This window comes from Homalodisca vitripennis, chromosome X, assembly GCF_021130785.1.
Source record: "Homalodisca vitripennis isolate AUS2020 chromosome X, UT_GWSS_2.1, whole genome shotgun sequence".
NCBI classification, from domain to species: domain Eukaryota; kingdom Metazoa; phylum Arthropoda; class Insecta; order Hemiptera; family Cicadellidae; genus Homalodisca; species Homalodisca vitripennis.
Window position 1 is genome coordinate 57,355,637 of NC_060215.1, and position 22,146 is coordinate 57,377,782.

Sequence of the window (22,146 nt, forward strand, 5' to 3'; positions counted from 1 at the left end):
AAATGTATTTATACTGTCCATGTATTTAGAGTTTTTAAAATGCCCATTCAGTACTAGTACAAAACTATTTGAAATATATCGGACTTAACGTAGTTCTCTAAAGAGCTGAATAAATTTAATCAACCATAAGTAAAATAAACACTATCTTACTTCAACAAAATTGAAAGACATAAATTTCACCGAGTAACAACAATCATTCATTTCATTACTGTGACTATAATAAATTCATTTCAGTCATTTTTATTTTATCACAAATAACTAACACATTTATGGTGGGAATACACAAATGCATAATCAGTTTCCTTAACATTTTATTAGTTTTGATTCAAATTCTTATGTATTTGACTCAAAAAATAAGAATACAGTAGTTTACAGATAAATGTTCTAGCCGTAAGCTGCAATTAAGTAGATATTTGCTCATTTCAGATGAATGAACTTCACTTGTTTAAATAAGAAATATTATTCAAACACGTAGTCTGTGTCCACTGTTTAGACACAATATGTCCTTTTACAATAAATTTCAATAGAGTGTGATGGAATTTGAACACTTGACAAGTGCCTTGTGTAGTTGTAGTATTCTAATTATTATAAACATGTCCTTTACTTTATAAAACATTAAAATCACAAGTAAAACAACAAAAATTCTTAAAAATAAATATAATACAATTAGACTTACTGTAAAATTGTAAAAATGAAAATTCTCAAATTTTTCAAAAATTTTGTATGGGAGACAAGACTCAAAATAAAATTTATTTCCATAAAATAAGTGCTTCATGAAGTAAAAAATTAATTTATATATGTATATGGTTAATCTTATCTGTTATGTATCTTAAAGGTTATATACTCACAGATAAAATTAAGTTATAACCTCACAAAACACCTTGCCTACATATAGAACAAGTGAAGTATATTTTTAAGTATTTTAACACTGTTCTTTCTTATGTTTAAAGAATTTTATTGATGTGTAACAAAGGTTTGGTGTAACTATTGTTGTTTAAACAATCTTTTAAATGGAAAGGTTTATTTTTTAATCTGAATAGATTTGAGATACTTCTCGAACACGTTTATGAAATAAAAATGTATGATAATTACAATCGGGTATGTAAATATTTTCCTTCTTTGCACAAGAGGTCACAGTACATTTTAGTCGTATATTAAAAATACAATTCTAATAGAAAAGCCCTCTTGCCCTCACAAATGTTAAACTAATGATATGTACTCAAATAACTCATGTAATAGAAATGTGCATTTCATACAAATTTAATCTTCACAATTCAATAAAAGCAGAATATTTTCAAGATATTTTGAAAGGAATATAACATGGCTGCTTAAAGAAAGTAATACACTACCTCCTTTTTTAAACTCACAGATTTTTTGTTTTATAATTAACAATTATTGTCAAAATAAAGTAGTTCCTGGTTAAAAAGTTCATTATACAGAGTAAAAAAAAATCAGTAATAGCATAACAAACAAACATTTTGCTGAAAACATTTGCCTTGAAATATTCATTGCAACTTTCAAACATCCTAGCAAATAAAATGTATAAAACAAGAAATTATTATTATGTATTAAAATCTCCAAGTGGTTATTAATGATTACATATTTTCACATAAATAAGAGAAATTACATGTCATGTGTATAGCCATTACAGATTGTTCTCTGATTGTATCTTGAAGAAACACAATTTATTTATCAAAATATTATATTCTTCACACTGAAATGTACACGAAAGTATGATTCCTTTGTTTTGAATGTAAGATCCATCTACAGTACTGTTGGCCATTGTTTATGTTCACAGATTTAACTGACCAAAAGCTACACACAAAACAAGTTATTTCCTGTCTCACATAAAACCATATTTTAATAAAATGTACTATAATAATAAAAGTCACATTTTCCAAACTTGTAAGGAGGAAAACAAAGAAAACTTTTGGACACAATGAACTAGACAAAATACACATATCTTAAAAAGAGCATTTCTGCGGAGATAATTCCCTCAGCAAACTTTGTATATCTTTTAATTGATTGACTATTAGTTTCTTATTTAGCTCGGAAACAGAGTTTTAAATGAAAAAAAAAAAAAAAAAAAAAAAAATTGCCAATTACTATACAACAAAAGGTAGTTCATATATAGAAATAAAAAAAATAAAAGCGTAATGATGACAGCTAACAAAAGAAAAGTTCAACTGTATTTTTATGTATTCAGTAACATTTTAAAATATGTTAAAAACCAGGACAATAGCAATCCAAAACAGATTTATTTATTTGTAAATGTCAGCACATCTTATTTATTGGGATTTTATTACGGTTGTGTAAGTTTTGTATATTATCGGTGAAAAAACATTTCTACATTACATACATTTTGAATTTTAGCCAAACATTATTACATCAATTACATCTTGTCTATTCAAAAATGTTTGTCCTTGCATATCCAATTTCTTTACAATGTTTGGTGAAAGTTACGATGACCCTGAAAGCTCGTGACGAAGACATGATTATCACAACCCAATCTTAAAAATAATAGGTAGGTTCTTGTGATAATCTCTCACCATTTTCATACATTTTACTGTTCATCTTAATAAACTAAAAATTTATACAAACACAATGTTTAAAAATATATTAATAAATTTCAATCTAAAATGTTTAAAGTAGTTCTTGATTCAGTCAAACCACCTAAACTTACAACTGAGATCTTATATTTAAAACTCAAAATGTAGAACTTGGAGTATATCAGACTTATTATGTGGCTAACCACGGGTGGTACTGTAGTGATTCTTTACTTCGGTCTCCATAGTCGTAAGTGACTTCTTCACCAGGCTGAATGTCCTCCTTAGCGATCAACACCAAGTGAGGTATATTCTCAATCACAACCGTTTTGGTTGTCAAATTTCCATTGCGAGAATGATTTACTAATCGACCCAGTCGATCAGATTCTGCTGTTGCGTCAACACTGTTAACATAAAAAAACAACAATGTATTATGGCTCAAACTAAAAATATTCATTTTGATGATTTCATATGAATAATACTAAATCCATTTAGTAGCCAAAAATTGGTGACAACTAAAAATTATATACAAAGGAAAGTTGAATGTTTTTGTAATGTAATTCATCTCCCCCATATTTATAGTCACTCTGTAATGACTCAATACTTTTAAGTTTTTAGTCAGCTATTATATGTTTGTACAGAAATACTTTATATCATCAGAAATTAACTCTCATTTTTGAATTATGTGGACTTTACTCTCACCCAAAATATCTTGATAAGGAATACAGATGAAGAGCTGTGGTTCACTACCAAGATTCTTTAATATTTTGTTTTTTTCTAAAAATATACTGCAATGGAGAAGACAATGGTGTAGTTTTTTAGTTGGATATATTCCCCCTTCCTACAAGGAGACTTCCTAAAATTTTGAATATGTCAAAAAATAGATCCCATTAACCTAGGGATATTCACTATAATTGTTTAATCAACCATTAAAATATTAGCTGGGAGGAAGAACTTCTTGTTTAACACTTAGAGTGCTAATCCCGTAATTTTACGGAACAGCGAAACTTCCGAAGAATGCTAATCCCGTAGTTTTACGTGGTTGTCATTTCAATTGGTATTATATTACATTGTCCGTATTTAAACGGGTTTTGCCTACTCTACAATGTTATTTGGGTTTTTAGTAACAATTCACCGCTAGAAAGCGTCAGATGTATTGAATGAGCTCGATGACAAAGCAACTTCGGTCGCTTTGTTTACGTGCCGCTGACGTGACGTTCGTTGCAGCCGGCAGTCGATGTCGCAATCATGGCTTCTCGCAGCTTGAACGACGTTGTGATCAGTGATGTATTAGATGAAGATAGTTTTATTGGTGTTGATAGTACTTTTGACGATTCTGACATTGATCCTGATTTCATTGAAGAAGATGAGACACATATTTCAGGTAAGAATAAATCTATTTATCACATAAACATCAGTCTAAAAGTTTGGTTATGTTATTGTTTTTGTGAATCAAACTATAATTTGTATTATAATAAATTAACTTTATTCAACTAATATTCTATTCATATGAATAAAATGAAAATATGTTCATATTTTACATAGTATATTATTATGTTACAGATGCTGAAAACAGTACTGACGGCGAAAGTGATGCCGACGCATCAATATGTCGGCATAGTTTTTTGTCAAAAAACTACAAAACATAAAAACATGATTTGTATTATTCAAAGGACAGTTTATATTTGTAAATGGGTCATTGTAAATAATTGTATATATGCTTAGTTTAGTTTGTTAGATAAAAAAACTGTCTCAAAAAATATTTTTTTGTTTTAAATATGTTTTTCACACATTTTGTATGTGTAATTTTTGAAAAAAAAAAAAACACTATCAATCTCAATTTAAAAGAAAGACGAAAGTAAGCTGAATTAAGGGATGTAAGTATTTTTCTTATACCTTAAATACTTTTTTTTAATAAATTTTTGAAAACCACCAAAAACGCCTAGCATTCTACAGAGTTACATGTTATTTAGGGCCAGCACTCAAAGTGTTAACCTATATATATATATATATTGATTTTATAACAATCCATAAGGACTAGGTAAAAGTTTTGTTAGGTTAGGAGGTACCATTTATCTCGAGGACACTTACCACAATGTTTCAACTACCTGGGATTTGGAAAAGGAGGAAGTTTGGTGAAAGGTAGGTTCAGAAGGTAGCCGGCAACAATCTGAGAAAGTAAAACAATTCAATTCATTAAGGAATGGAATGAACATGGAATAAAAATAATGACATAAGTTATTATTTTAGATACATCTTACTTTATTTTCTTTTTTTGTATAAGAAAACAGTCTAAAATATTAAGGACACAAGATAGTTACAAACGTTTGATATTAAAAATCCTATGTGATAGTTACATCCCTCCTTTGTAGCTAGAAAGATAGAGATGCTGCTTAAGGGTGAGTTTAGCCGAGTAGTAATTTATTGTACATACATGTCATCTATGGTGAAAAATTCTAATTCACCGTTCAGAGTGGAACAAATCATGTGAGTGTAATTCTCATCCACCAAGCTCATCAACTCATCAAGCAAGGCATTAATCACTCTAGGTACCCTGCTTCACTAGCTATAATTTGTTTCAATGGTCTGGACAACACATATGCAGCATTACTGCTCTTCTGGTTTCTTGATTGTAAACACTCCCTCTTTATACAATATTCAGAGGGACTGATCCAATATTGCTAAAAAGAAACCAACAGCCTAATGAACACCTGAATTCTGTAAAATTTGGCTGATGGGATATCTTCTTTCTTCTTCCAAATCGAATTTTAAATTTTTATTTTGTTAGTATGGTCTTTTTGACAGAATTTACCTTAAACATTAATTTATATTACAGTTATACTATTTGAATAGTGCATTTTTGTCATGTGAAGTATTTTATTACTAGACTAGGTATGTTCAGATTATTCTTAAAGTACTATTTATTTCATTTTAGTTTATTACAAATCTTTGTGTAATTATAATTTACCTAAGGTTAAGTGTAAGAATGAGCTATGTAGGCCTAACTTCACTTTATAAAATTTAAAGTTTATTCACCTACTATAGAGGAAAATGTGGTTGATGTCATTGACCTTGAATTTGTTAAACACTATAAGCTTCCAAACTTAACTATCTTGAACAGGTAAGCTAATTACTACGTACGGTCAGTAACATAGGATGCAATTAATGCACCAACTCTTCAAACAATTTAATCCTTTATAGCAACATAAGCATGCAACTTGAGTTGCTTCGTTTGACCTCCTTGTAGATTAAAGGCTGGGTGCGATTAACATGATCACTGAAAACATTCTTCTTAGAATGAATGGCTGGTGAAAAAGTTGGATTTGGATTTCAACATATTACGACAGTATGGAGGGTTGGGTGAGCGTGATTTTAAGAAGTTTATTTGTGTAACAAAATGATTTCTATTTTCTTATTTATGTTCAATTATATTAATATATTTATAAATTTGATTATAAAAAGTAATTGATACAATTAATTTTGTTCTAGCAGTGTCTTAAGATAATCATGAGCAGTTATCACTTGTCTAACAATGCATGCCTGTTTTTCATCCCTAAAAGGGACTGAGAGTATTTCCTTCTCTGGGTCTTTAATCAGTTACAACAGGTATTTATTTATTCTGTGCTTCTAGTCCCTTGTATTTTTATATTTCTTACCTACACACTATTAGATTTCTCCCTGTCACCCCCTTTCCAAACCTATCTTCTCAATAGTAGTTTTTTATAATGGTTTCGTCAACCCCATATAGTGGGAGACAATGACTCTGAGTCTGAGAGAACCTTCATTTGAAAGTAGTTTCTACACCACGCAAAGAGCTTTACCAATGGTGAATAATGGTATTTTTCCAAATTGTTAGCTAAATGATGTTTAACTTGCTAGCTATTAACCCTAGATCGGAGCTTGAATGGTTCACAGACGGCTCTAAAACAAAAAGCGGCACAGGCGCTGGAATTCTGGGAGTGAGATCATGTAGGGAGCTGGTGGTCCCTATGGGTCCGTATCCGACAGTTTTTTGATTGCCTCGCAATAGCAAGGGAGCGGTATGCCATCTTTGGTAGTTTGGACAGGGGTGGTGAATTTTCCCAGGAGGACCTGATAGGTTGTTTTCAGCGGTTTGTGGAACTGCTGAAATTGTAGACTGGTGGGCCTCATGGTGTGTTTCCGGGGTGCCCAAAAAGCCCTTGAGGCTTAAATGAATGGCAGTAGGCCGCCCCAAGGGAAAAAACACCCTAGATCTGGCTTTTGAAATTCCTGTAATGTCAGTGCGGCACTATTTTGCTAGTTGTGCACATCATCATTCAAATATACTCGTATGTAGAATGTTTATTATTGTAAGATAAAGTATACCTTAATTTATATTTTCTAGTGTGTTGCAAGGAACATTTATATGCCATTAAATCTATTTTGTATTTCAATTAAGGTTTTTTGGTATTACAAATGAAAAATAGTAAAACAAACAAATTACAAAGTAAATATTTATAAAAAATAATTAACATTTTTTTCTAAATATACAAAATGTCCTACAGAAGGCTTTCTTATGCAAAACAAAACAAAAACTGCCTATTCAAAAACTATTTGATTTTTTTGTAGTAAAATGTTGTGTTTTCACAAAAAAACCAAATATTCACATTCAAACATTTTTAGACATTTTCAACATTATTATTATATTTTGAAACTTTTGCTATAATATATCACTTGATGGCAAATTTCACAATGAAAAGTTTAATGTCACTTGATACAATCACAACTCTGTAACAAAATAAAAAGTACTAGCAACTACTAAAACTAATCATTTGATGACATTATAGAAATGCCACTAACTATGTTTGCAATGTTTTTTTTTTTTTACCAGAGTAGTACACAGATGTTTGGAGTAAATGCTCTTGTAGGAAATAATTCTCAACACAGTGATGTAGCTAATTTTTTCCCCAAAGTGGGCGACCAAAAATTGTATTGTATTGCAGCTTTATAATTTTGGTGTGTAATTTTAAACAATATTGTTCTGTAAACAATATATCAAATTAAACTGTGAAACATCCCAATTAATCTGATACACAATTTGTAATACTTAAATCTCATTTTCGATAACAAAAGTTTGATTAAAAAGACAACTCAAAAACAACTAGTCTTTAGTCGTTTGACAGATCTAAGGTCAAGTTATGAAACTATATATATGCATAGGGTAAGCCTTTTGAGGTCCGGTTTGTGGCATTGTGTTCTACTATAAAAGACCTTTATGCTTTACAAGATATTATTAAACCGTTCTGGGACTTTTCAAGCACACTGTATGTGTGTGTGTGTGTGTGTGTGTGCGCGTGCACGCTTGTGTGTGTTTTTTTTAAGTATCTGTTAGAGTTCATCACAATAAATTGTTTGTTTAACATAAAAATAAGTTTTAAGTGTAAGTAGGTAGAATCTTTAAATGATTTAAATTTAATATACAAAGCAGTTTGTAGAATTAAACCATTATGTGAATAAATTCCAAATTAATTTTCACTACTTGTTACAGCAAAAGTACTAATTTTGGGACCAATTCTGTTTTTGTACTACCCAGGAAAACAAATTTAGTAACTGGTCATAACAAAAACAATATTTTTTATACTGACAAAATAATTTTTTTAACTTGTGATGAAAAACTAAATGTAAAGCAAAAATTACATGTACTGTATAGTAAACATTTCAAACAAAAACCAGTTTCAATACAAAAATTCACATTGTTAATGAAAACATTATTTATTTTTCAATCATACAAAATAAAATTATGTTAGAATGAATAATTATTTTAAACAGAGATGATACTTATGTACAGGATTATAGATTAGTATATACAAAACAACCCTCAGAAGCTCACAAATTGGAGTGAAGCTAATTTATAGGCTTTCTGATATCATTAATATAATTAAATAGACATAATTTCAAAGTCTATATAAAACGCCTGTTGGTGTTAAAGGCTTAGTTTGTGAAAGAGTTCATGGACGGTTGCTGGGAAAATTGACTGGTTGCTAAAAATTTGGCTTAGAAGCTGGATACTCACAAATTAATATTTAGTTTTTAGTACATGATCTTATTCTAAGAATGACAACAATTGGACATTTATTATGCATATGTCATTTATTATGTACAGACATGAATAAACATGGTTTAATTTGATATACTCACCAATATTGAACATTGTGGTGTTTGAAATAATACATGTAGCAGCCTGTGTTCTGGTCTTGTGCATAGAGCTGTTCCCTCTCCCGGGCCTCGTCACTGGTGATCAGTTCTCCCGCGTACTCAACCACAAACTGACCGCGGTAAAATGGCTGAACAGCAACAATACCTCGGCCTTTTCCTTCGAACATGTGCACCTAAAAACACAAACATAACTACACTTTTAGTCTTTCCTACCCCATATGTCAGTAACCATTTCAGGCCACTTTTCACAATTCAAATACTAAATTGTTTATCCAAAACCTATTTTGATTTTAAGATACCCTATCAAAACCCATATTCCATAAAACCGTTATCCTTGGTAAATTTAAATAGTTTAAATTTGTCACAAATATTTCTTGTAGGGATGAGAAATTAAGCACATTTAAGCTGATTCAAGGTTTGTATCACAAAAAAGTTGAAGTCCTTAAAGCTAGAAAAAAACCATAATAACATTTATTGCAACATTATAACACAATAATGAAGAGCTTTGTAAAAGGAAAGTGACGTAAACCAAAACTCTAATCTCTATGTGTATGGTACAAAAAGACTATTCATTTATGTAATTCAATTTTATAGTAAAGTTGATGATAGTATTTCACCAAATAAACAATAAATAAAAACCAGTATACTATAATATTAGAGCCAAAAATGAAATGTTTTAATACCAAAATCGTTTTAAATCACTGTATTCAAGTAAAACTAAACAGTGGAACTCACAGAATTAAATTAAATAACTGCAGTAACATTGATACATTTTAGTGCCAAATTAAATTTAAAGACCCTATATTCATAATTCATAGTACTCACATATATTCTATAAAAGCAGTTATTTCTAGGTTCTAAACAAAACATTCATGTCTACAATGCAAAATGTCTCAAATTATAATTAAGAGGCTCCGTTAAGAATTCATCGAGATATTGCAAGTTAATTTAGATAAATTATTTTCAATATTAAACTGTCTAACTTTTCTCCATGTCCATGCTGGTTAAAAAAAAATAAAATATACATATGTAAGCTCAACAGTGTTTTAGAAATTATGTCTAAGAATTCTATTTTATAAATTAAACATTTTTATAGATACGAGGGTCGTCCATAAAGTAACCGCCGTTTGGGCGTGGCGCGATAAGTAGTGGGGGTAGCGCCGCCATTCTCACATCGGTGTGCGCAGCTGTTCAGTACGCTTCTAGCTGTGCAAGGGAGAGCATCGTGCGATCGCGCGTTCTTTTGTTACAACGTAAAAACATGAGCGCCATGATAGAAAATCCCGCCAAGTGTAAAGTACGTGGTGTAATAAGATTTCTATGGTCGAAAAGTTACACAGCAGCTAAAATTCATCGTGAATTGAGTGTGGTGTATGGCCCAAACATTATGAGGGAAGGTGTAGTCCGTCAATGGGTTCGTTTTTTTTTTTTTAAATGGAAGAACGAACGTTCACGATGAAGACCGGAGTGGTAGGCCATCTCTCGTCAGTGATGACTTGGTGAACAAAGTGGATGAGAAAATTCGCAAGAACCGTCGCTTCACAATCTCGGAACTTTCGGATCATTTTCCTGAAACCTTTTACTGTGAAACTTTAAAATGGCTACGACGAGCAATTCAAAACAAGCGTCATGGTCTTCTGACATCTGGTGTTGTGTTTGTCCATGACAACGCCCGCCTTCATACAGCTCAAAGAACAACAGAACTTTTGGAAAAGTTCAAATGGGACGTTTTTGACCCCCCCCCTCCTACAGCCCGGACCTGGCTCCCAGTGATTTCTATCTTTTCCCGTACATGAAGCGGTGGCTTGCATCTCAGAGGTTTGCGAGTGATGAAGAGCTTCAAAACGCTGTGACAGGTTGGCTACGTTCTCAGGCGGCAGATTTTTTTAAAGACGGAATTTCAAAAACTGTTAAAAGATATGATAAGTGCTTGAATTTGTATGGTGATATGTAGAAAAGTAGAGAAAAGCTGTAGTTTTAACATTTATATAATAAACTTTTTATATCTCAACTGGTTTATTTTTTATTTCAAAATGGAGGTTACTTTGTGGACGACCCTCGTACACTGAACATTCTTTTGATTAAAGTTCATATATTTTTAATGTGAAGAATATTTAAAATTATTGAATTTTTAAATAAATAAAAGCATAGATTACAAACATCTATTTTAATGATGAAAATAAAATAAACCCACGATATAAAATCACTTCCAGAGACCACTTATATACAAGAAGACTATTAACCCAAGTTATAATTTTAAGCCGGCAGGGACAGTTTAATTTTATTATTGAATTCAAGTAAATCAAACTTTAAAACATTTTCCACAAAACAAAACGTACATAAAATTGAACCATTAATTATAGTAGGCAAAGATCTCTTAGCACAAGAAATTGTACAAACTTTCTAGGTTTAACCCTAGATGAAAACTTATCTTGGAATGAACATGTTCAGAATGTTTTAAACAAAATCTCATCTGGAATTCATGTCTTGCGCCTTATGCCAAAGCTGTGTGACTTAAATGCTTTGAGAAAAATGTATTATTCATTAATCTATTCACATCTAGCATATGTGATTAGAGTACATATGGTGCAACATAAAGAAGATTTAGATAAAATATTCATAAAGCAAAATAAAGCAATTAAGAGTTATACTAAATCTAAAGAGACATGATTCAGTAAAACATTTATTCTTTGAGCTTAAAATCCCTACAACATATAGCTTATATGTGACAGAAGTACCTAATCAAATTCGTAAAAAGAAATTCTGCTCAATCTTCAACAGCTCGGCATGACTATAATACACGTAACAAAATCATCACTGACAAACACAATTTGACATTTTATGAAATGAAAACTGATTATATGGGGAAAAGATTTTAAACTATTTACCTGAGGAAATCAATGAAATGAAACTAATTATAACAAATTTTAAATAAAAATTAACACTTTGTACCCAGAGCCTGAGTATAGGTCGGGCCGCGTCGGCAGCGCCTGCTACCGGCACCCGAGTATAGCTCGGGTCGTGTTATTTAATTGCATTATTTAGCTCAGTCAACTTATTTTTGGATTCAAACATTTTGATTATGTTCATTGGTTGTCTAAGTTCGTATTTGTTGGTTTTGAGATCCCTGGGTCACGCTTTAGTAATGAAATACGTATATTTATCGTGGTACTACAAGCCAGTCTAGACAGCTGATCGTAGGCGCCGCGGCTGATCGTCGGTACTGTCAGTTTGCTTTTTAGTGTTTTACGTTGTGAGTCTAAGTGATGTCTTACTAAAGTTTTCTACAAATCTTGCCGACAAATACTGAAGCAAATGTTATTATAATGTATTATAAATGTGAATTTCACTATTTGTAAATAATCAGAACTTTAGTTACTTACTGAATGAAGTAAAGGCAATGTGAGGTTATCCTTGTGTTTTGTTTTGTATTTACACTCGCTTTGTACTTTCTTCTCGACTTTCCGTTGATTTTCTTTTATATTCTTTACTTATTATTTTCGAGTTTAAATAATATGGGTGATGAAATCAAAAGTGATGCAATTTGCGATCTTTTGTTTGACTCCGAGTCGGAAAGTGACGATGATTTTGATACACACCTGGGACCAAATATTGATTTTCTGAACGATCTAAACGAAAATTTGCGAGATCCTGTATTTGATTCAGACCATTGTGCTTTAAAAATTACCACACTAAGGCGAACTACCTGAACTAACAAGTTATGTAGCAAAAACTTTTTTTGTATTTTTTACATAACATTCAATAGTATGTAATAATTTTATTTTGAAAATAAACTTTATATTTGTATACATTTAAAAAAAGTATGTATCTCTATTTTTGAAAAGATATATAGTATGAGTTCATAACATAATTACTGTAATAACACAGAATTTTTAAAAGCATCATAAAACCCCCAGGGAGCCACGCCGAAACATGTATTAAGGGCCCAGGGTACAAAGTGTTAAGATGCGTCTTACAAACAAATTACTTTACTCTATTAATGCATTGGTAAATAAGGTCAAAAAATAATTGAGGCAATAGTTTTAAATGCTAATAAAGTACTGAAAATGTAAAAATTAGTTTTAGTTAGGTTTAGAAACTCATATTTTAGTAGTAGTATTGACGCTATTCATATACATTTAATGTATAGTATATTGATGGAATAAAGATAATTTTTTCTCTCTCTCTCTCTCTGAATTATTTAATCAGTCCTCTAACGTATTGTGAACTTATGTTGAATAAATTATCATCAAAGTTTATTTCCCACTATTACAATACACTATTACAATAGCCATATCCAATATTAAAATAACAGAACTGACACAATATACAATAGCTTTAGTTAAATGCAAACATACAGTAAAAAATTACAATACTTGAAAATATTTATGAAATAAGAATTGCAGTTTATCAGTGTATTTTATAAGAAACTAGCCAATGGTACAAAAGGACATTATGGATTGCTTTTTACCTCCAGTCCATCTTCCTGCTTAGCTAGGACAGCTTCTTGCAGACATTTCTGCTTTTCTTCCAAGACAGTTTTCTTAGTCTTGCGTACACTCCGGCGGACAGGGAAATATTCTGTGAGTTTGTGGTTATTGTTCACTGACCTACTGCTCAATGGAGATCCCAAAGGTTTCACAGGATGAGTCGGATATCTATTATGAGAGAGCAGACAATTAGACACAAATGAGAAAGAATAAATACATAAGGGAAAGAATAAATTATTACTCCTGTTAAAATATTTTAAAACTGTTATGCTTCACAGAAGCGAAACAAGAGTGTTGGTACTTGAAAATAATGATTTGATCTCAAACCCCTAAATTTTAAGAATGCACATCCACGTACATGTACACACACACACCCACACATACACAAAACCATGAGATTAAGATACTTTGATTGGATGCACTTTAAGTGACAGAAAAATTTTCATAGCCAAGGTGTGCCACTTTAATCACATTTAATCCGTCAATTCAGACAGTGTAACCTTGTTAAGTTAACCTAGCCAGGACCGTGGCCGATCTGACATAATGAAAATCTACGAGGGGTATCCAAAAAGTAAGTTTCCATTAATTATGAAAAAGTTAAAAAGACTCAAAAAATAACTGAAACACATTTATTCAACTTTTTACATCATACCTTATTTTTCTACATAGTTACCATCCCTTTCTAAGCACTCTTGGTATCTAGGAAGTAGTTTTTTTATTCCAGCATAACAAAATTCACCCGCCAAATTTTTAAGCCAAGTATCCACCTCATTTTGAAGGTCATCGCTGTTGGCAAATCGCCGACCGCCAAGGTGTCTTTTCAGCTCCGGAAACAGATGAAAATCGCTAGGCGCAAGATCTGGTGAGTATGGAGGATGACCAAAAACATCCCACTTAAATTTCCTCAAAAGTTTCATTGTTGCATGAGCAGCGTGTGGTCGGGCGTTATCTTGAATAAGCAGAACCGTGCGCGACAAAAGTCCGTGCCGTTTATTCTGTATTGCCCGCCGAAGTCTGGTGAGAACTTCACAATACCTTTCTGCATTTATGGTTTCGCCACGAGGAAGATAGTCAATCAATAACACTCCACGGCAGTCCCAAAAAACTGTAGCCATTACCTTTCCTGCCGACTCAAAAACTTTGGCTTTTTGAGGAGCTGCCTCTCCTTTTTTTTTTGCCACACCATACTCTGGTGTTTGGTCTCTGGAGTTGAGTGGTGAATCCATGTTTCATCACCAGTGACTATTCTACTAAAAAGGTTTTCATCTTCATCGTCAAACAATCGCAAGAAAGACTGGGCAGCAGCCATTCGTTGTTGTTTATGGGCATTGCTCAATAAGCGAGGCACCCATCTTGCACACACTTTTGCAAGCTGAAGATCTTCTGTCATGATATTGTGCACAGATGACCGGCTAACTTCAACACTTGACGGCAGTTTATCCATAATTTCATCGAGAGTCACTCGCTTATCATTGTCAATAACTGCTCGTACAGCATTAATGACGTCAGGTTGCCGAGAATTGACCGGTCGGCCACTACGCTCATCGTCATGAACATTTTCTCTTCCTTCCAAAAACATTGCACGCCAACGACGGACCATCTGAACGGACATAACATGTTCACCATACACTTGACACAACTGACGATGAATTTCAACGGCAGTTTCGTTTTTGGCGGTCAAGAAACGAATAACACTACGGACTTCGCAACTGGCGGCAGAACGCAGTGGAGTCTCCATGATGTTTGGGCAGCAACTGACTGAGAAGCGTGACAATGGGCCAGTGACCGGCGCACCTGTTGCCAACCGAACCGCGCTACATATCCCCGCCCACAGCTGCACGCTGTGTTACGTACGCGTCTTTTTACAGAACAGGGAAACTTACTTTTTGGATACCCCTCGTAGGTTCAAACAGAGAATGTTGAAAAAGAGAACAACAGTATCCTCAGTATCCTCTCTGTTATAAGTATCTTTATCGCAACAAGTCGCAATACATGTAATTTAGTCATCAGTAAGAGTACCATAGCCTCCGTTGTTGTCAGCCTCCAACCAACTTTCAATATCATTAATATCAACGTCTGAGCATCCATCCATCGACATTTTTACCAATGGAGCAGGTAGGCTATTCCTCCTCTCCCCCAACGTTGTCAGCATCCGGCTGACTCTCCAGTTCTAGAAACAGTTACTGATAAACATCCATTCCACACTCAGAAATCTGGACGGACGGAAAAAGCTAATTTTAAATTTTCCTGAACTGATCCGGGTTACCTGGAGATCCGACATAAAGGGATCTGACTTAATGAGGTTGCACTGTACTCCGAACTTTATTCAATGATATATATATATATATATATATATATATATATATCTAATATTATATACAACCGCATGTGTAACTGACTGACTGACTGACTCACTTATACTAATTCTAACCTACTTCCATGATGAGTTAGAGACTTGAAAATTTGGTACACAGATAGCTCTTTCCACGTGTAACCACCAGGAAAATCCCGAAAAGTGGTAGAATTTTTCATTTTCAACCCCTCAAAAAAATTCCCAAAAAATCGCGCATTCTTCACCCCTGCAGGCATTTTTTGTAAGCCGATAGCGGGCGAAACCGTTGGAGCTAGCTCGGATCTGACGGAAAATTCATGGTCAGGAAATGAAGTGAACTACAAAAAAGGTCTAATGACTTTTTGCTCTATCTTCCATGGTTAAGCGACAAAACGCTCGAAACATTTGAAATTCCAGAGATTTTTTTCGATAAAAATAATGGTTTCAAGCCCGATAGCGGCCGAACCGTTGGTCGTAGCTCAAATCTGATTGACCCATCAAATTAGCACAAATTGCGCGATCTACAGAAAAGGTCCAGTAATCTTTTGCCCTAATCTCGATTGGTTTGGGCCGAAAAAAACGTGATTATGTACAATTTTGTTGTAACTTTTACGCGAAACTTTTGTTTTTGGGGTCGATAGCGGCGAAACCATTGGTCGGAGGTCAAAATAAGGGACTAACGTTTTATTTAGGAAATAAGATGACCTACAAAAAAGGTCCAGTGACTTTTTACTATATTTCCCTTAGTTTGACCGCAAAACGCGATTAGTGAAAATATTGGACATTTTCGCCTAAAAATTTACATTCGGGCTTGATAGCGGCTTAAACGGTTGGTCGTCAACTCAAAACAAATTTTAAACGGATTTAGGAAATCACGTGATCTACAGAAAAGGTTCAGTGACTTCGGGAGTTGGCTGAGCGTTAGCTAAGCGTCAATAGTAGATAGGGACAGAGGAATATTTTATTATGTTCACAGACACAATACCCTCTAAAAAGGCCCAAGTGTGTCATTAACCCCCGGTAATATTAACCCCCCCCCCGGGGATTTCCTGGTATGACCTGATAACCTCCTGTACATTCAACCCCCTGATGTGTTAACCCCCCTGGTAACATTAAACCCCCCCAGGGAATTTCCTGCCATGACCTCATGTCCGAATTTTACCAGTCACCTAATCTCTTAACACCGCCCCCCCCCCCTGGGAAGATCCTGGTATGACCAGATAACCCCCTGGAGACTTATCCCCCGGTAACGTTAACACCCCCCCTGGGAATTTGTTCATATGACCAGACAATATCCTGACGTAAATTAAACCCCCTCTTGTCTTAACCTCCTTAAACATTAATCACCCACCCAGGGAATTTCTCGCCTTGACTAGATAGTCTCCTGGTGATATTAAACCCCCCTGTTCGACTTAAAATACTGCCTTGAGGTCGGTTTTTATTATGTTTATACTAAACAATTCAAGATAGCTGACCCGTGCAGACTTTTCTCCCGAGCTCATTTCTGGCTAAACCATAGGTCGTAGATCAGATCTGAGGGCACAATCGAACAAAATTTAAATTTCCAACAAGAAAGGTCCAGTCACTTTTTGTCGTATCTCTAACGGTTTAACCGCAAAATGCCCTCAAAGTCAAAAGTTTTTCGAATCCGGAAAAAAATCTATGAAAAAGGTCAATTTTTAAATCCTTTGTCATTTACTTAATGTCCGGACTTAACCAGTCACCGAAATTCTGCTTATCCCCGAATTTGCAAGCGTTTACTTTGGGGGCCTGGGGGCGTAGCCCCAGCGAGCCGAAGGCGAGTCTTAATATATATACAACCGCATGTGTAACTGACTGACTGACTGACTCACTCACGTATACTAATTCTAAACCTACTTCCAGATGAGTTAGAGACTTGAAATTTGGTACACAGATAGCTTTCCACGCTGTAACCACCAGGAAAATCCCGAAAAGTTGAGAATTTTTCATTTTCAACCCCTCAAAAAAATTCCCAAAAAATCGCGATTCTTCACCCTGCAGGCATTTTTTGTAAGCCCGATAGCGGGCGAACCGTTGGAGCTAGCTCGGATCTGACGGAAAATTCATGGTCAGGAATGAAGTGAACTACAAAAAAGGTCTAATGACTTTTTGCTCTATCTTCCATGGTTAAGCGACAAAAACGCTCGAACATTTGAAAATTCCAGAGATTATTTTTTCGATAAAAATAATGTTTTTCAAGCCCGATAGCGGCCGACACCGTTGGTCGTAGCTCAAATCTGATTGACCATTAAATTAGCAAATTGCGCGATCTACAGAAAAGGTCCAGTAATCTTTTGCCCTGTCTCGATTGGTTTGGCCGAAAAAACGTGATTATGTACAATTTTGTTGTAACTTTTTACGCGAAACTTTTGTTTTTTTGGGGTCGATAGCGGCGAAACCATTGGTCGGAGGTCAAATAAGACTAACGTTTTTATTTAGGAAATAAGATAACCTACAAAAAAGGTCCAGTGACTTTTTTACTATATTTCCCTTAGTTTGACCGCAAAACGCGATTAAGTGAAATATTGGACTTTTCGCCTAAAAATTTACATTCCGGGCTTGATAGCGGCTTAAACGGTTGGTCGTAACTCAAAACAAATTTTAAACGGGATTTAGGAAATCACGTGATCTACAGAAAAGGTTCAGTGACTTCGGGAGTTGGCTGAGCGTTAGCTAAGCGTCAATAGTAGATAGGGACAGAGGAATATTTATTATGTTCACAAGACACAATACCCTCTAAAAAAGGCCCAAGTGTGTCATTAACCCCCGGTAATATTAACCCCCCCCCCCGGGGATTTCTGGTATGACTGATAACCTCCTGTACATTCAACCCCCTGATGTGTTAACCCCCTGGTAACATTAAACCCCCCCCAGGGAATTTCCTGCCATGACCTCATGTCGAATTTTACCAGTCACCAAATCTCTTAACCCCCCCCCCTGGGAAGATCCTGGTATGACCAGGTAACCCCCTGGAGACTTATCCCCCGGTAACGTTAACCCCCTGGGAATTTGTTCATATGACCAGACAATTATCCTGACGAAATTAAACCCCCTCTTGTCTTAACGAGGTCGGTTTTTTATTATGTTTATACTAAACAATTCAAGATAGCTGACCCGTGCAGACTTTTCTCCCGAGCTCATTTTTTCTGGCTATACCATAGGTCGTAGATCAGATCTGAGGGGCACAATCGAAAGACAAAATTAAATTTCCAACAAGAAAGGTCCAGTCACTTTTTGTCGTATCTCTAACGGTTTAACCGCAAAATGCCCTCAAAGTCAAAAGTTTTTACGAATCCGGAAAAAAAATCTATGAAAAAGGTCAATTTTTAAATCCCTTGTCATTTACTTAATGTCCGGACTTAACCAGTCACCGAATTCCGCTTTATCCCCGAATTTGCAAGCGTTTTACTTTGGGGGCCTGGGGGCGTAGCCCCCAGCGAGCCGAAGGCGAGTTCCCTATTATATATACAGCCGCATATGTAACTGACTGACTGATAGGGTATACAAATTCTAACCCACTTCTAGAAGTGCTGGAAACACAAAAATTTTGCACACACGTAGCTGGAGTCTTCAAACCACCGGGAAAAGTCTGAAAACCGGAATTTTTTACTTTTGAACCCCTCAAAAAAAATTCGCGAAGTGACCCCTGTTTTGGGGCCTTGCAGGCTTCCCTTTGAAGCCCGATAGCGGGCGAACAGTTGGAGCTAGCTTCGATTTTGACGAAAAATTCATAATCAGGAATGAAGTGAACTACAAAAAGGTCCAGTGACTTTTTGCTCCATCTCTTGCGGTTTGGCCGCAAAAACGCGATTAGATTAAAAATATTTTGAAATTTTCGTCCAAAAATTTACCTTTCGGGCTCGATAACGGCTAAACGGGTTGGTCGTAGCTCAAAATAAATTTTTCAATGGGATTTAGTAAATGCGTGATCTACAAAAAAGGTATGTAACTTTTTGCCCTACCCTCAAATGGTTTAGCGCATAACGCGTTTTTTAAAGTATTGATTTTCAAAGTTGTTTTACGTGATATTTTGTTTTCTGGGTTTTATTGCGGCCAAACCCCTAATTGTAACACAGAATAAAAATTTGATTTTATTACTAATTAACGCGATCTACAAAAAAGGTCCAGTGACATTTTGCTCTATCTCCATTGGTTCGGCTAATAAATGTAAATATTTCATAATTTCTTTTTTAATAACTTTGTTTCTAGAGTCGATAGCGGCCAAAACGGTTAGTTCTAGCTTAAATCTAAGAACTTTTTATGACTAACAATTGATGGGATCCACAAAAAAGGTAATAAAAACTATTTGTTGTATGTCCTTTAATAAGCCAGAAAAACGCTATAAATAGCTAAATATTTGTCGTGAGATTGGCAATTTTTGGAGTTTTTAAATTATTATGTGACTAATATTTGTGTACTTCATTCCAGATTCAGTTTGCACTTGCTTTGCTACGTTAACGGGTGAATACAACTCCACATTAGAAACTGGCTGAGCGTTAGCTAAGCGTCAATAGTAGATAGGGACAGAGAAATTTTTATTATGTTCACAGACACAACACCTCTAAAATAGGCATTAAACCCCCGGTAATATTAACCCCCCCCCCCGGGGATTTCCTGGTATGGCCTGATAACCTCCTTAGTACCTTAAACCCCCTGATGTGTGTTAACCCCTCCTGGTAACATTAAACCCCCCCTAGGAATTTCCTGGCATGACCTCATGTCCGAATTTTGGAATGTCCTGGCATGACCTCATGTCCGAATTTTACCAATTACCAATTCTCTTAACCCCCCCCCCCCTGGGAAGTTCCTGGTAAGAGCAGATAACCCCCTGGTGTCTTATCCCCCGGTAACGTTAACCCCCCCTAGGGAATTTCCTGGCATGACCTCATATCCGAATTTTATCAATCACCAAAAATCTCTTAACCAACCCCCTTGGGAAGTTCCGGGTATGACCAGATAACACCCCTGACGTCTTATTCCCAGTAACGTTAACCCCCCTGGGAATTTTCCTGGTATGAATCATGTCCGAATTTTACCTATCACCAAATCAATCTTATCCCCGAATTTAAGGCACTTACTTTGGGGGCCTGGGGGCGTAGCCCCCAGCGAGCCGAAGGCGAGTCCTATATATATACAACCGCATGTGTAACTGACTGACTGGATTGACTCACTCACTCACGTATACTAATTCTAACCTACTTCCAGATGAGTTAGAGACTTGAAATTTGGTACACAGATAGCTTTCCACGTGTAACCACCAGGAAAATCCCGAAAAGTGAGAATTTTTCATTTTCAACCCCTCAAAAAAATTCCCAAAAATCGCGCATTCTTCACCCCCCCTGCAGGCATTTTTTGTAAGCCCGATAGCGGGCGACACCGTTGGAGCTAGCTCGGATCTGACGGGAAAAATTCATGGTCAGGAATGAAGTGAACTACAAAAAAGGTCTAATGACTTTTTGCTCTATCTTCCATGGTTAAGCGACAAAACGCTCGAACATTTGAAATTCCAGAGATTTTTTCGATAAAAATAATGTTTCAACAAGCCCGATAGCGGCCGAACCGTTGGTCGTAGCTCTAATCTGATTGACCCATCAAATTAGCAAATTGCGCGATCTACAGAAAAGGTCCCAGTAATCTTTTTGCCCTATCTCGATTGGTTTGGCCGATAAAAAACGTGATTATGTAACAATTTTGTTGTAACTTTTACGCGAAACTTTTGTTTTTGGGGTCGACTAGCGGCGAAACCATTGGTCGGAGGTCAAATAAGACTAACGTTTTATTTAGGAAATAAGATGACCTACAAAAAAGGTCCAGTGACTTTTTACTATATTTCCCTTAGTTTGACCGCAAAACGCGATTAAGTGAAAATATTGGACATTTTCGCCTAAAAATTTACATTCCGGGCTTGATAGCGGCTAAAACGGTTGGTCGTCTAACTCCAAAAACAAATTTTAAACGGGATTTAGGAAATCACGTGATCTACAGAAAAGAAGGTTCAGTGACTTCCGGGAGTTGGCTGAGCGTTAGCTAAGCGTCAATAGTAGATAGGGACAGAGGAATATTTATTATGTTCACAGACACAATACCCTCTAAAAAAGGCCCAAGTGTGTCATTAACCCCCGGTAATATTAACCCCCCCCGGGGATTTCCTGGTATGACCTGATTAACCTCCTGTACATTCAACCCCCTGATGTGTTTAACCCCCCTGGGTAACATTAAAACCCCCCCAGGGAATTTCCTGCCATGACCTCATGTCCGAATTTTTACCAGTCACCAAATCTCTTAACCCCCCCCCTGGGAAGATCCTGGTTATGACCAGATAACCCCCTGGAGACTTATCCCCCGGTAAACGTTAACCCCCCCTGGGGAATTTGTTCATATGACCAGACAATATCCTCTGACGAAAATTAAACAATAACCCCTTTTGTCTTAACCTCCTTAACATTAATCACCCACCCAGGGAATTTCTCGCCTTGACTAGATAGTCTCCTGGTGATATTAAACCCCCTGTTCGACTTAAAATACTGCCTTGAGGTCGGTTTTTATTATTTTTATACTAAACAATTTCAAGATAGCTGAC

General features: G+C 35.2%; 1 protein-coding gene across 2 annotated transcripts in view; it reads right to left on the reverse strand.

Annotated features, from left to right (window-relative positions):
• Window positions 1-294: 294 nt before the first annotated feature.
• The window catches only part of LOC124369030 (histone-lysine N-methyltransferase PR-Set7), a 46,176-nt gene continuing 24,324 nt past the window's right edge, over window positions 295-22,146 (reverse strand). For both annotated transcript variants that reach the window (XM_046826705.1, XM_046826704.1), the window contains exons 4-6: window positions 13,195-13,381; window positions 8,706-8,896; window positions 295-2,950 (exon numbers count right to left, since the gene is read on the reverse strand). In XM_046826705.1, coding sequence (XP_046682661.1) covers window positions 2,740-2,950; window positions 8,706-8,896; window positions 13,195-13,381 — 589 coding nt within the window. In that variant the 3' untranslated portion in view covers window positions 295-2,739. The remainder of the gene's footprint in view (window positions 2,951-8,705; window positions 8,897-13,194; window positions 13,382-22,146) is intronic.